The following is a 16,581-nucleotide window of genomic DNA, read 5'->3' as shown; positions in this document are numbered from 1 at the left end:
ACTCTCCGAGGAGTAGAGACGTATTTCTATTGGCCTACCATGAAAGTGGACATACAAGAGTATGTTTCAAAATGTGTAGTATGCCAAAAGATCAAGTATGATAGAGGGAAGCAACCTGGATTACTCCAGCCATTGCCTATTCCAAATTCACCATGGGAGAGTATATCCATGGATTTCATCTTTGGATTGCCCAAGTCTATCCATGGGAATACAATAATACTGTACATACTTCTACGGGGAAAGCACCTTTCGAGATCATAGAGGGAAGACCTAAAAGTCCCTTGCTACTGAAAGTACATGGGAAGATCTTCGCCGCCGATGAGTATAGCCGTGACCTACAAGAATCTTTTCAAAAGATTAGGGAGGCTATAGCCATCTCTCAACAAAGGCAAAAAGCTGCTGCTGATAAGCACAGAAGAGCCTTAATGTTCAAAGAAAATGATTGGGTCTTACTCAAGTTTCCTAAGGCTCGATTAAGGCAAACGACGGGCAAAAATCCTACGGGCCATCAAAAGTATTATGCTAAACTAGCAAAAAGATACTATGGTCCTTTCCAAATCTTGAAGCCTATCAATGAGACGGCTTATCAACTCAAGTTGCCCAACCATTGGCTTATACACAATGCCTTTCATGTAAGCTTACTTAAGCCCTACAAAGGAGAGCCACCAATTTAACCAATTATTGAAGACCCTCCCGAAGTCGAAGACCAAGAAGAGGTGCTACAACCCGAAGCTGTCCTTCGGCATGAAGACAAGGTACTACGACATGGTAAGATAATCCGATGGTATCTTATTAAGTTCAAAAATTATCCTTTTGAAGATGCTAAATGGATGCAAGGAGTACAACTTAAGGATAGTATGAACCTTGTCAATGCTTACAATGCTACATTAGAGTAAGCAAATGTACAAATTTCTTTTAAATGGCTCATGTTTTTGTCTTATATGACTAGTCCTCTTTTTAATTGTGCACAAATTTAACTAGTATGCATGCTTAGAATCATGTTTGTGATGACGACGTCTCTCAAACACCAAGTAGAATTTGTCACTCTACTTTGGGAGAATGAAATGGACTAAAGAGCAGACATGCTTGCGGCAGTTATGTCTCCCAAGCACCAAATGGATTAGTCATCCATCTTGGAAAGATGTCGTAGGGTAAAAAGGGATCCTTTACCCGCTAAGTACGATTGACTAATGACCAAGACTTTATCTCTTCTACCTCATAGTCGAGGACGACTATGATTTCAAGAGAGAGGTAATGTCATAAAATCTAATATCTAACCAACCCAAATGATTTTCTCATATTAAATTGATCACTTAATGTGGGAGAATAAACGGGAACAAGTGTTAAGATATAGATATGTGCTTATAGATCTATCTCAACACGGGGCCAATTGTAAAGGGGCCCAAAAGGGAGATGGTCTATCAAAGAGCAAGGCTAACCAATGGAGCATAAGACCTTAGGGTTAGCTTCATTGAAGACCTCCAATAAATGTGTGTAAAAGTCCTTTGACCTTAGGTAAGCTAGGGCTGAGCTTGAGGTGGGAACCCGGCCCAAGCTCGAGGTGCTTGTCCTGCTTGAGGTGCTTGTCGTGCTTGAGGTGTTTGTCATGCTTGAGGTGCTTGATTAAGATGCTTGAGGTGATTGACTGGCTCCATGCTTGAGGTGCTTGACTTGCTGCATGATTAAGGTACTTGAGGTGCCTTGAGAAGCTTGCCTGAGATGCTTGTGGGAACACCCCCTAGTTCAAGTGCTTTGTCATGCTTGATGAGTAAGGTGCTTGATCACCTAAAGTCAAAAGCATTCCTACAAGAGGGGGGGCGAGCCCTTTTCCTAGGGGCTAGAGAGAGAACACCCACTCACACACACAAGGGAAGCCCCAACTTGAAGAGGCAGCAAGGACACATGTCAGGCCCCTACCCATGTTACCTTCATGTGTTGCTTGAAGCCTATTGGCTAAGCTTCAAAGGGGTCCAATGATAAATTACATGAATTATCTAATTGTTTTAGCATTTATCTAGCCCTCTCTCTCAAAAAGAAAAGGGGGACACTTGTCTCAAGGCTACCCCTACTGCTTGTAATGCCTCCTGCTCATGATTGGCTAGGCCTGGGAGGGTCCAATGAGCTTCAAGCATGAGCTACAAGGGGGGGTCGACCCAAGCTAGCTAGGGGCTTGCTTGAGGGGTATACTCACCCACACACACTCACAATCACTCTCATGGTGTGCTATGCAAAGTGCAAGAGCTCCCTCTCCAAGCAAGTAGAGGTTGAGAGCCTACACCAACACTCTTGGCTATGGAGTGCAAATCCAACCAAGAGCCATGCTTCAATGCTTGAGCTTGTCATCTCCTTCTTCTTCATTACTATGCTATTATGTATGCTAGCAACAAGAGTATGATAAGTGAGGAACTAGTTCTTTCTCCTATGAAATGTTTCTTCTTCCTCTTCCCTACCCTCATTCCCTGCTAGCTCTCTCCACCTTCGAAGGTGTTTGAGGTCTTGGGACTGAGGCTTGGGACAATTAAAGCTTTCTTCAAGTTCATGTTATGCTATGATTGTGATGCATGAAGCTTTCCATCTTCATTGCATCACCTAGGTCACAAGGAACACAAAGAATGTATTGTAACAAGTCTCTCTTAATGGGAGAAATCATAATACAAATGCCTATTAGAGGGGGGACCGGCTCCACATAAATCCGGTCCTCAACTGTTGTCATGTTCTCTAAATTCTCTCTCTTGCAAAAGTATTGTTCATGCCAAGTTAACTAATTGCTATGATTATGTTGCTATCTTCAATTATGTCTACCCGCTATGCTCACAAAGTTATTTCTCGAAAGTATTCTCATTAATTTCCGCTATTCTCAAGTTGAATAGGCTAATTCCATTACACTCCAAGACCTGTATCACCGAAAGGATCTCAACATTCGAGAATCCCCCAGCTCAATAAAACCTCACTTGACCTTGAACAAAGGCTGCAGTAAATCTGACAGTACATAGACTTCCCACAAAGTCATACATCCATAAATTTCCCACTATATGCTGTAACCGCTGCGGCGGTTGTTTGCTGCGTGACTCACAGCCAGCAAACCCTCAACATACATACATCATCTCTGACAATACATCCCATCTGGAAGTACCTGCAATGTCAGGATGAAATCTGGAATATCAAGCGGCAAACACAAGCTACGTGATGAACTAGTGGATGTCGCCTATAGTCTGTGTGTAGATGCGTACGTGTCGTATGTGACACGCCTCCAAGAACTGTGAGCCGTCCTTCGATGTGTAGACAGCCACAAATCAGCACTCTGGGTGTGCCGATATCCTCAGCACCTGCAGTCGTAGGCTGAAACCCCAAATTTGCAGAGTCGGATCTGCACCCACCGAGACCACGTAGTCGAAAATGGCCTGCGCAGAACTTTGTCGAAGCCGAACGGTGGCCGAGATGACCTCAGAATGAAATTCTGAGAACACCAAGCCCTTCGAGCTTCCCCACAAGTTTTGGGGCCGTGTCTTCGCCTGTCGAATCTCACTCCAATCTAAGCAGGTGACTCTGGCTACCTGCAAATGCTGCCCCGAGCCTCGATCTGAGCTCTGATACCAGTTGAAGGAGTACGAGTGGAAGTGTGACGCGAGAGAGAGTGCGAGAAGAAGAGCACGACAATATGGTGAACTCGCTCTACTGTAATGTGCAGAGCATAGTGAGTTCTTATTAGGTTTTTACAAAAGAATATGTGTACATACCTGGCGGCCCGCCCACTTACCTGGGCGACCACATTGGGCTTTATACCCCAAGAGCTCTCACATGGGGCCACCGTCATCCTTCTTGACCGCTTCGCCTATAGCCTTCACATCCTCGACGTCCTCCTCATCAGCTGCCTCCTCCTCCTCGAAGGCGTCCATCTCTTCATCGATCTTCTCCAAAACCTTCTTCACCGAGAGCCATCATCCTGAAGATTTCGAGTTCAAGGATATGTAGTACTCCAAAGCCAACCGCATGGACATGTATGATTAAGCCATCAGTGGCATCTTGGCCTTTCCAAGCTTCCTCGGTACCATGGTCCACTGCGGCCTCCACCAAAACCCTCCCCTCTCCGATGTTGGTTCTGACAAAAATAGAAATCTTGTGCTTCTACGTGCTTGTCATACTTAACTCCTTTCTCGATTTGTTGTTGTTCACGGTACTTCTCCGCCCATTTCTGCGCACGAAATGTGATGGCAAGCCCACAGACCAAATCTCCATCAAGCAAAACCCCTACATGCATCAAACATACGTCATTGTGAGCAATTATGCAGACATGCGTCTCCCATCAAGAAAAACTCCCTCATGCAGGTGTAGACATACGTCACCAGGAGCCCAGCTTTGCAAAGAGAGAGAGGGGGAGGGGGTGGTGTAAATACCAGGCATTGTATGTCAATAGGCCTAAGGCATCTCGTACAATAGCTCAACTCAACAACTCAACTTAGCAGGAAACTCGTACAACAACTCGACTCAACATCAACTCATACAGGTCCCACGAGCTCTCTGATCAACAGCTCGCCAGCAGCAATGAACTCTCTCTCTCTCTCCGTCTCTCCTGTCCCCACTCTCTCTCTTGGACCATGCACTCAACTGCCTGTCATTTGCAGCTCACCATAGCAGGAATCTCTCTCTCTCTCTCTCTCTCTCTCTCTCTCTCTCTCTCTCTCTCTCTCTCTCTCTCTCTCTCTCTCTCTCTCTCTCTAGCAAGCACTCATGTCCCCACTCCCCCACTTCCTCCAAGCCATGGCCGCTTGTTCGCTTCCTAGGAAGCAACCTCGGCACCCTCCCGACGTCCCTCAGGTTGTGCTAGGTCCGCTTCATTTTTCTTTGACCACGTGGCAGCCCTGAATCTTCTTCTCTGTATTTTAGAGTAGAAAAGATGGTGCAAGGTGAGTCCACCTTCTTCTCTGTAATATAGAGTAGGAACAAGGTGGACTCGGTCTCACTAACTTCAGTAGATGGGCATACAAACTAGCAGTCAAACTCGTCCTCAGAGCCCTGAACAAACCCGACGAGGAGTGGGCTTCATTGCTATTTTGGAACATCAGCAAATTCAAAGCCAAAGGGAGCAATGGCCTACAACCCCTCCCATGGCTCACAGTCTTCTTTGGACCTGCCGAGATAGCACCCAATGACTCCCTCCTCCTTAAATCCTTGTGGGGAGCGTGGAACAGATACAGAAACCACCTTAGAGTCAACTGGGACTCCAAGTATAGCATTCACCTAAGAGCACACAAATCAATTTGGTGGTCGTTGTCTCCGATTCCCCCTCTCAACCAGGCTCAGAGCAGAACAGCTAAGCGTATTCACAACAAGGGCATTACAACTTGGAGAAACTCGTGGCTCAGATTGGAGCACATGTGGCTCTCCCAAACAGAGCTCACAAGTCGATATAACCTGCAACCCTGGGAGCTATCTCTGATAACTAACAAGAAATCCCTCTTCCCGAAGGAGCTGGAGTGGACTCTCTCGAGTGATCTTGACCCATCCCTCAAGGCTCTGTACTGACAGCGCTCTGTCTAACCCCCCCACCCTAGCCCCTAACCTCACAGAACAACTACACGTTTCCCTCAACAGAAAGTGGAGGACCTCACTGGACCGTCGACAATGGGCCTTCAAATTCCAGTCAATTTAGAACATAGGCATCTCAGCCAAACACTCAGTCTTGCTCTGGTTAATCCTCCATAAGGCGGTATGGACGGGACACAGGATGAGGCTTGCCGGGCTAGGCTCTGGGCTCTGTCAGAGATGCAATAGAGCCGAGGAGGACATCCCTCACCTCTTTATGAACAGCCCCAAAAGTGTAGAAATCCTGTCCTCGTTGAACACTGGGCTAGGATGCACTTTAAGTTGGAAACAATTATTGCTTAGAGACTCAGTTTCTTTATTTTCAGTGGTCTGGAATAGAGTAAGAGGGGAATTTTTCTGGATTATCTGGTCTGACCGAAATGACAGGTTGTTTAACATATCTTACCAGACTAAAAGTCTGAGAAAGTTGTTTTCTCAATTTTCTATACAAGTAAATCAACTCTCGCTGGAGCAATGCCGGATTTACGAAGCTAATTTCAAGGTACTCACGGACTGCATGGGTTTCTACAACATCGCAAACATAAACAAGCAGCAGGAGGTCTTGCTTGATGGATCATACACACATCTACAGAGAATGTTGGATGAATGCCGAACGAATGGGGATAGATTAAGGAGGCTACACAGTAACGATATTCGACTTGTCGCCCACCTCCAGGAGTTCCTGCTTGCCCTGACTGAATAGAACCCCTAACTAAGAATGTAATTTTGATCACCCCAAGTTTTGTATCTACTGACAGAAAGCTAACTATACCCCAAGTGGTAGCCCTTTGTAACTTTGCTTTAATATAAATCTGCTGGCGCCCCTTATGGTTAAAAAAAAAAAGAAAAGATGGTACAAGGGTATTTTGATTTGATACGTGAGGGGTATTTTGGTAATTTTTGAAGCATACATTTGGCCAGCTCGCTTCTCATCAAGAAACAGGCACGCACGGCGCTCCTCCACACAGGCTTCTCTCTCTCTCTCTCTCTCTCTCTCTCTCTCTCTCTCGTAAGCTTGTTTTGCAGGTTCCCAGGTGCCATGACCCATCACTCGTCGCAGCAACGCGCACTTGCGCAGGCTCATTCCCGTCCTACCAGGACGCTCTTTTCAGCTAAAATGAATAGCTTTTCCTCTAAAAGCAGCTCACAGAGACCCCCACGTTTATTCAAACCTGGCCAGCTTGCAGACAACCAAGACTTGCGTGAAAACGGTAACTGACTCATTCACGTATATACATATAAGGTGTGCATGCACACGCCCAGAGAGAGAGAGAGAGAGAGAGAGAGAGAGAGAGAGGCCAATGCTGGGAGTCTACCGGGTGAGCAGGGTGCTACTCACCGCCCCCCTCCAACACTAGGATCTTTTCCAAGTGTGAGAGCGAAGAGAGGAAGATCACTTGCACCTTTGAAAAAAAGCATTGTGCTTAATCTCCAGCGATGGAACAATTACGAGTCCGCCCCCCTTCAACACTAGGATCTTTTCCAAGAGAGGACGATCAATTGCACCTTTGAACAAAAGCATTGTGCTTAATCACCAGCGATGGAACAGTTACGAGTGGGGTGAAAGCATGTGATGGTGGAAAGCCTCCGCTGATTTCTATGTGTCATGCCTTCTTTGCTTGCTTGTTGGGTCCATTAGAGAATGTGAAAGCTCACTCGCAGGGGACGTCATTGTGGATCCCTCCACTTTGATTTCTATGCGTCATGTTTTCTTTGCCTTTGTGAATGCTCCACTCAAGAGCAATTAGAAAATCTATGTTTTACTTGGTGTGTGCGCATCTGTCATCTTATATGGCAACTATTCTTGAGGTTGACATTATAGTTGAGGATCATATCATCTAGGCATGGAACTCTCCTATATACGTGCTCATATAATGCAAAAATGCCCCATGTCATATCTGATGGTATGCCCAAGTATTGCATGCAGCTGAAAAGCATGTCTCATGGTACTATATCAAAGGCTTAACGGAAATCCACAAAACAATAGTATAGCTTTCTCTTCCTCACCCTCGTCTGGTCAATCAAACACCTCAAAGTGAATACATGGCCGATGGTAGAGAAAGCGCTCTTGAAGCATGCTTGTCCTCGTGATCTTAGGCCCTCTCGCTAGAATGGGAAACGGGAATGAGACTGGCAAGGCCATTAAAGAGAGAAACGGCTTGCTCATTTCACTGGAATGGCTTAGAAACGTCTTTTTATACGTATATCATGTATAAAATCTTTGAAACTTCCTAAAGAGACGACAAAAAAGAAATGAGAAACAAGGGGCTTTAGAAACAGAGTTTCCGATCCGATAGGCCCCGAAGGGAGTTTCCTTGTAACTATGCCTCTCACTCAACATATAGTCTAAGCTCTTGCTCTAGCATTGCTCCATAGGTTTGGCCAAGACATGGCCAACCATGATCCTCTTGTAGCTGCTCAAATCAAACATATCGCTTGCTTTGTCGATTGGGACAATGGTGTGCATTGTTCACTCAACAGGTAAACTTGCTAGTGCCTTGTTGAATGAAAGGTCTGCACCATAGATAAGATGCTTCCGCTCCCCCCAGGCACGAGGACGTGCAACTGCTAACCTTAGTTGTTGGTTTCTTTCCAATGGTTTTTGTTTAATTTTTCAGACCCTCTTTTTGAAGTTGCAAATGGTCGGACATTGTATGGCCAATGTGAACGGTAGTTTCACCCGCAGACGGGAAGTTGGTCGGCACTAGAACTCGTAAAGTAAAAGGATGTCTAGGCTCAGTTCAAGATCATCTAGGTCTCCCCGTCGCACTTACCAAGTTGGTGGATACTAGGAAGTGAACTCAATAAAGGTACAATGTCAAGGTGGAGTCACCAAAGGAAAGTACCTGACGGCTCGGCTACATTGCATTTTTGGATGTGGTCCCAGTGGGCATTGATGGTCAAATGACCAATGAGAGTCCAATGGAAGCATCTCCTAAAATTTAGGAAACTGCTATTTTGGGCCATGAAATCTGTTCGCATCATTAGCTTCAGAATGACAAGGGGAACATTTTATTAGTTTGCTGCAAAGTCAACTAATGCACTAGTTAAAAGATTTTTAAGCGGGAAGCCCAATGCGGGGACATTGCATGTATGAGTGCCAAGTGGCACTTTTTGGCCAATTTACCAAGTCTGGGAGAACAGAACTCATAACTGACTCTTTGGAGCAGTTTTGGAGGATGATAACTCTGATTTTCAGCCATTTCTCTCTATTTGTGAGCTTCCCATGACTTTACCTAGGACCAAGGAGCATTGGAAGGCATCAAATGCGTATTTACAAGGCTGTTTTGTTGCGTTTTCAGCGATACATAGGTTTTGGCAGCTATGCAAATCTTCCCCTTTTGCATCTATTTGTTGATAGATTCATTATAGGTCAAGCTCGATTTATGCTGGGGGGATGCTTCATTGAGAACCTGTCATCACAGACTAAGAGCTATGGAGTGCTTGCTTTCCTCTCTATGTACAATGTGGTGCTAGGAGTGATGACCTGCACACTACACACTGCTCTCTCTCTTCCCTACGTGCAGTGCAGTTATGTGATGCGCCACAAGAGGGCTCTTCATTTGACTGATGTACAACTGTGTGGTTTCATGCTTTTGTGCTGAGGCAAGAGCCTCCTTGAGCAGGAACAGGAGTAGCTAATTGCTACTCCAAACAGGCACCGGTGAGGGTCATAACCTCACCAAACAGGTGCATTATCAGCGCTGTGTACGCGCTGTTTTTGGACTGTTTTGCAGCCGCCATGATGCCAAAATCCTTGGAAACCGTGCTCCATTGTTAGACGACATTTCAGGGACTGTTTAGGGCTGAAAACAAGGCAAAAACTAGTAAATACAGCGTGTTGAATTTACTGTTTTTGGGCAAGAATCAGAGGGTTTATGCCAGTGGAAGTGAGTTCCAGCAAGGGAGTAGGTTTCGCGCAGGTTTTGGGGCTGTTATGCTGCCGAAATTTGGCCAAAACAGATGGTATCTAGCTGGATGCAGGTAAAGAATTCCTAGGACTCTACTTTGTAATTTACCCTCTCAAAGAATAAAGAAATACCGGAAGGGGCTCCAATTTTGGGGCCTATAGGTTGTCGGCGTTTGCTCGGAGCATTCTAGCTTCCGAGCCGTGTGTGTGCTTAATTGTTAATTTCCGTCGCAGGTTCCCTTTGCAAAGTACTCTCTCTCTCTCTGTGTGTGTGTGTGTGTGTGTGTGTGTGTGTGTCTAAAGTAAAGTAAAGAATTTTGGGTGAAAGCCAAAGCCTACCGCCCTACGGGCCTGTTTCATGGTTCCGTTGCCGGGACATCAATCACTTTTTCCTCAAGAAGTGAGCCTCTGTTGTTTTGAGTAAAGACACAGAGTACAAGAACGCGGGATCACACGATGGCCAACAAAGGGAAGGGCATTATGGAAGACGGTTCCTCTTCACTGGATAGACAGGAAATTCCACACGTTCGCCCTGCCAAAAAGTGGTCAAATTAGGGCTGATTTTCTGTTGCGTTTTTAGGGTTTGCAAGTATGAACCAAGATGAGATAGGGAGAGGTCTCACGGTGGTAGATTGGCCACTAGATCTGCTGCGGGAGTGATGTGGGTCTGCCAAGTGGCATGCTGCTTGCCGATTCTCTGAGGCGATTGCTTGGATTCTTTGACGCATTGGTAAATCATCTTGAAATTTGAGCTTACTTGGTCGTGGGTTGTACGTTACAGTGTTGTGGAATTATGCTCGTTTGTAGAGGCAAGAGCCTCTTGCACAGGTAAAAAGTTAAGGGACAGGTTGCAAGATGCTATGTGGTGAAGTTCAAGAACTATCCACCTATGGATGGAAAGTGGATGGAAGAGCATGAAACTGTCAGAGTCACCAAATGTATAGCAGCTTTACCTTGAGGTCTTTGGGTTATAGCCTACTTATGCCCCAACCCAACGTGTGCAAAGGAGGGATAATGATAGAGCTAGCGCATCATACGTACATATGAATTCAGTGTAATAGATGGAAATGACAAAAGTATGAAGGTCTCATTAAGTCATTTGTATCTATGTGTTACGACCTTTCTTGTGGATACATGCGATGATAAAAGAGTGCTAACAACACAAGATCATCAGTGGCATGTATTTATGGTATGCAATCGAGGACGTTTGCGATTTCAAGAGGAGGGTATGTCACGAGGACGTGGCAACTAACCTTAGTTATTGGTTTCTTTTCAATGATTTTTGTTTAATTTTAGAGACCCTCTTATTGAAGTTGTAAATGGTCGGACATTGTATGGCCAATGTGAACGGTAGTTTCACCCATAGACAGGAAGTTGGTCGACACTGGAACTCGTAAAGTAAAAGGATGTTTAGGCTCAGTTCAAGATCATGTAGGTCTCCCTGTCGCACTTAGCAAGTTGGTGGATACTAGGAAGTGAACTCAATAAAGGTACAATGTCAAGGTGGGGTCAGCAAAGGAAAGTACCCGACGGCTCGGCTACATTGCATTTTTGGATGTGGTCCCAGTGGGCATTGATGGTCAGATGACCAATGGGAGTCCAACGGAAGCATCTCCTAAAATTTAGGAAACTGCTATTTTGGGCCATAAAATCTGTCCGCGTCATTAGCTTCAGAATGACAAGGGAAACATTTTGTTACTCTGCTACAAAGTCAACTGATGCACCAGTTAAGAGATTTTTAAGCGGGAAGCCCAATGTGGGGAAATTGTATGTATGAGTGCCAAGTGGCACTTTTTGGCCAATTTACGGAGTCTGGAAGAACAGAACTCGTAACTGACTCTTTGGAGCAGTTTTGGAGGCTGATAACTCTGATTTTCAGCCATTTCTCTCCATTTTTGAGCTTCCCATGACTTTAACTAGGATTGAGGAGCTCATTTTCAGCATTGGAAGGCATTAGATGCGTGTTTACAGGGCTGTTTTGCTGCGTTTTCAAGGATACGTAGGTTTTGGCAGCCATGAAAATCTTCCCGTTTTGCATCTATTTGCTCATAGATGCATTACAGGTCAAGAGCTGAAGAGGGGGCGCTCGATTTATGCTGGGGGGATGCTTCATTGAGAACATGTCACAGGTTAAGAACTATGGAGTGCTTGCTTTCCTCTCTATGTACAGTGTGGTGCTAGGAGTGATGACCTGCACACTACAATTGAAGAGAAAGAACCAAGGGAACTGGGTGAAAATTCATTAGAGGATTCCGGAGAAGTAAGGGAATCGGATGAAAGTTCATGAGAGGGTTCCGACGAAGCAAGGGAATCTACTGATGGCTCATCTGAAAATTCCGACGATTGAGGTGCCAACGGACAGGGGAGACCAGCGGGGCTATGAACATGTCACAGGGCACAAGAAAAGAATAGAAAGGTATGATGGGTCCACCTGATAAGTTGGTCAAAGGGTACTTTTTTGGAATATTAGCAAGTAAGACGTCTACAAACACATACATATGATAGGAGTATTTGATTTTTTTCCAAAACCTTGAAAGGACACTTTTATGTCGTGTTAGGTTATCAAACTAATGTTAGTCAATTTCTCTTTCCATAATATCCCTCTCTGTCTTGTATTCCTCATCCTTCATTGTGGCTTGCATCCAAGCACTAGGTAGACCCCCAATCCTGATGGTCCTTTGGTTTGCATGCATTCTATCTTGCTTTCGAATTGTGTGAGAGAGGTCTGCATTCTGTAGACACTCAGAACGATCATAGGGGCTTTGTCTGCATGACATTTTTGGAGATTGAAATTGAAACTTAAATTTTGTTTTGATGTAGGTGCCGAACAATCTCCTTGTTGCTATGATGATGATTACAATGATGAAGCAAGCTTGGAAAGTACCAATACTGTGTCAGTGTACGGAAATCCGCTGTGGGCTGATGATCAAAACCCATGTTATAGAGAGGGAAATGTAGATATTGGCACTATAGATAATGCTCATGATGCTGAAAACTACCACAACTACAACACATCAGTAGAGGATGAAATTGGAGCTTTAAGTATGTTACCGCTTCGTGATCGAGTTATCTATACAAGTGACTCTTCGGATGGGGAGGATGCAGAGCCACCCAGGAAAAGTACTGAAAACAGACTATTTTGGAAAGCACGCATGTGCGATGTTGACAGCAGATCCACATCTCAAAACAGTAGCAACTTTGAGTTCAACTCTGTGTCTGAATCGAGTAATATCTTTGAGCAACAAGCTTTGGTGCAAGGAAACCTGAGAGCAAGTCCTAGTAGGGAAATGATATGTTCAGATGACCGAGTGCTGCTGGAACAGGCAGAACACAACATCTCTGAGTCATGCCTGCAAAACCTAACTGCGAAAACAAAGAGCCTAGCAAGTTTAATAACTGGAACATCTTTTGAACGTACCACTGATTTGAAGAAAGGTGGAGCGGAGCAATATGTTCAGGCTTCACAGAATTCGGGTTGTCCTTATGGTAAGTAGACTGGGTTGTCTCAATGCTTGAAAAAAGGACTAATTGGTTATCGTATATCCAGTCTTCAGACATTGGCACAAGTGTAGTATGTGATTGTGTATTTTTTAGTGCAATCTCCGATTATTTGCACGAGAGTAGTTCCTTGACTGTGTATGCTATAGTGAACATATGTCTATGTAGAACACTGCAAGTGTTGTTTAAGGATATCAGGAACATTTCTGTGTCGAGTTGTCATTTTAGAGTTTCATGTTCTTCTAATAATGTGCAAAACTTAGACCCCCCTATGTCTGCAGGAGGGTGCCAAGGTGCTGAACATCCATATCAGCAACATTATGATCTTGCTGCTTCTGATTGTAAAAATATATTTGCAACTATGATTGAAAACAATAGACAAAGTATGCTTTGGAATCATGGAAGTTTCAAGAGAGATATGAATATGCTATCATCACAAGAAGAGGACTATTTGTACCAAAATTCTGATTTGCTAGCGTCTTTTGAAGTTCAAGGTCTTTGCAAAAATCTGGTTTCTAAAAGTTTTTCACTTCACTCTCACATATGTAAAAAAAAAAAGAACAAGCTCCTCACGAAAATTGTTCTCAATACATTTCTTAAGAGTTCATAGTCAATAACAGAACTGCTTTTGAACTCTAAAGTAAGGAAAGGCTTTGTCTGCTGTTATTTGGCAGACTATGGCAAGAAAAGAGATGCAAAAGAGATGGCTTTTGTTGAAGAGGGCTTACCCGAGGATGCTTGTGAAGTTGGTGAAGGCAAACACTTGCTTGAGCATAATGATTTTTCTATGAATGAAGAGGTCGTAAGCGAGTTTGATGTAAATAGTGTAGAAAATAATAGAAAAACTAAAGATAAGTCTAAGGAGATCAGACATTTCAATGACACAAGGTCTTGCTCCTCAAATGATTCAGAGGTTGTTACTAAACCTAAGTTCCATGTTATGTTGGTTTTCCAAAGTTTGTTTAATTACACATGTCCTATCTTTTGGAGTTGAAGGTGTAGGTCGGCTTTAGTTTTGTGTAAATAAGAGGATGAATGCATGTTCTTCTTTTTCTGGTTGAGCATGGGAGCTTGCCTATGTTAAGAGTGTGAGTGTTTGTTGAGAGAGGATGAGGATAGGACTCGAGAGCTTCTACAAGGAAGGTAGTTTTTGTTTAATTGGAGGTGTGTAATAGAAAGAGCAAGATACATGAGCAAGGAGGTGATTTTGTGTAAATTTTGTCGATTTATTTGTGGAAGAGCGTGTGGTACAAGGCTTCTTCACTAGAGCGCAATTCTTCCCAAGCCATTGCCTCCTCACAATCAAAGAAATGGTGCAGAATAGGTTTTTCGAGTACTTTGAAACCTATGCCTCTTTCAACCACAACGCCCATCCAATGCATCAATTAGAAACAATGTGCCAAGCCTGAAAAGAAAGGCCATTGTATCCTGAGTGGCAATGAGATGCAGCAAGGAGAAAGGTTTTTGTGTATATTGCATTGAGAAGCACCCATTTTCGGGAGAACAACATAGTTTTTATGCTTTGGTCTCTCTCATTTTTGGCACGTCCGATGGGTCTTGAACAGAGGTCTCACTCCACCTTGCTCACTTAAGTTGGTGGCATAGCTAGCCAAACTTGAAGTGTTCATTTGGGCAGGCTAGTTTTCTAGTAACGCTTTGTTAGGGCACTTGGCAAGAACACGCCTCTGTTCCCCACATCCATAACATTTGCCCTCTTTGAAGTACTCAGCGCGCTGCTCGGTTGACGATCTAGGGCCCAATGGTTTTTTTTTCTGTTGCTTCCCCTTCTTCTTGTTACCGTTAGACGATTCTTGTCCGGTTTTGACCGCACAAGCTTGTCTGTAGGGTGGTGAGTGTGCTAACATGCATACCAACACCTTGTTTGGCACGTCCCATGAACCGTTGCATGGACTCAGGCTTCGTGATTCCGTATCTCTTTGGGAAGTCCACACCAAAACCGCTCAACTTGTTGCTGAAGGTTATCTTTTTAAAGGAAGAAACAAGTAGAAAAATATCCCAGAATCTTTGAAAATAGGTATCCAATTTGTCATCCTTGATTCCAAGCGGCGATCATATCCTATTCATATTCCTATGTGAGCCATGAAGAAGTGAAACTCGTTTTAACTACAACCACTTGGTTGATGCTTCCTTGTGTAACAGTAGGGTAGACCACCATGTCTGGGCATTCCCTTTAAGATATGATGTTGCTCTTCGTACCTTGGAGTGCTCTGAGTAACGCCCTCCCGAAAAGGTGATGTTGATAAAAGCTAGGAGCTCTGTGGGTATCCATGAAGCCTGAGAATGTATCAAACTTTAGCACCTGCCCACCTTCCTTAAAATCCTTGGCCTTTCTTGCCTTTATCTTCAAGATAGTCATATTGATTTTCTCAGTACAGATATTTCTTTGTCTTGTACATGGACTCATCAGAATCTGAACTCTCAGAGGACGAGGAGTCCTCATCCAAACTGTTTTAATTAATAAGAACGGGTAAATTTTCCGGTGCAATGTGCCAGGTGGATGTTTATCCGTGATCGGATAGTAAGTAGAACAATAGCCGGATGGAGTGCAGAATATATCAAAACAAGCACATGAATAAGATGGTGTCTCGAGTCAGTCCAGAAGTCACGATTGCAGAGGAGTCCCAAGGGCAACTGTACTTTGCTCAAGCATTAATACAAAAAGAAATACCGAAAGGGGTGCCAGTCTTTGGGGCCAATCTCTCTAGGCACGGAACTACGCCGAGCGGTGTCAACTCAAATTGAACTGTGAATTAACTGTGAAGTATTTTAAAATTATTCTCTCTCGTGTGTCATGTTAGATTCTAGATTTGGGGTGACCAAGTTTGTTACAGGTCGTCTTCAATTCTTTTGGAAAGTGCATCTGAGTCTTTGGTTTTTTTATGCAGGGAGCTAGAGGCACTCAAGTTGCAGCGCCCTCTTTAGTAGAAGATCTATCTCTCGCCGACAAGAGAAGTCCCCTAAACAAGAAGTAGTGGAATAAGAAACTAGAAGAAGTGGAAGCGGAACAAGAGACCAGGACACAGGTTTGGTGCAGTACATGCAAAAACACTGGGTACCACCCACCTCATGAATGTTGTTAGAGAGCATATTGCCAATTCTATGAGAAAGGTGGGCATGAGGATAAGGATTGTTACTATCTCAAGGAACTCTAGCATCTTCAAAAAAACTTAGCTCGCACTGTTTAGCAAGGTTTGACTCTTGCCCTTACTATTCTATCCATGTAGAAATCCCTCCCGAACACTCTATTTAGGCTTTCATGAGAGCTGGAGTAACAACATTATTGTGTCAATATTCAAGGGTGGAGATCCTATGGTCCTTGGTGAGATCGCGCCTATCTCATATTTCCACTATGTCCGGCCGACTACTTCTCGGGCGGCCACCGCAAAAACTATTAAGTTATATCTTTTTTGAGCGAACTGGGGACACCATCTTATTCATGTGCTTGTTCTGCAGCACTGCGTCCGACTCCTGTTCTACTTATCATACTATCCGGACATGGATAAATTTCTAGATGGCGCATTGCACCGAAAAATTTACCTGGTCATAATTGGTACCAATAAATTCATAAA

At 44.1% G+C, this 16,581-nt stretch overlaps 1 protein-coding gene across 1 annotated transcript in view; it reads left to right on the top strand.

Annotated features, from left to right (window-relative positions):
* Nucleotides 1–6,505: 6,505 nt before the first annotated feature.
* LOC147421071 (uncharacterized) overlaps nucleotides 6,506–16,581 on the top strand; it is a 108,367-nt gene continuing 98,291 nt past the window's right edge. Inside the window, exons 1-4 of the mRNA XM_086504359.1 lie at nucleotides 6,506–6,794; nucleotides 12,314–12,979; nucleotides 13,273–13,485; nucleotides 13,666–13,904. Coding sequence (XP_086360485.1) covers nucleotides 6,623–6,794; nucleotides 12,314–12,979; nucleotides 13,273–13,485; nucleotides 13,666–13,904 — 1,290 coding nt within the window. The 5' untranslated portion in view covers nucleotides 6,506–6,622. The remainder of the gene's footprint in view (nucleotides 6,795–12,313; nucleotides 12,980–13,272; nucleotides 13,486–13,665; nucleotides 13,905–16,581) is intronic.

This window comes from Adiantum capillus-veneris, chromosome 28 (genome assembly GCF_014529385.1).
Source record: "Adiantum capillus-veneris isolate H3 chromosome 28, ASM1452938v2, whole genome shotgun sequence".
NCBI lineage: Eukaryota > Viridiplantae > Streptophyta > Polypodiopsida > Polypodiales > Pteridaceae > Adiantum > Adiantum capillus-veneris.
The sequence above is the reverse complement of the archived record's forward strand: the minus strand, read 5'-3'. Positions and strand labels throughout refer to the sequence as shown.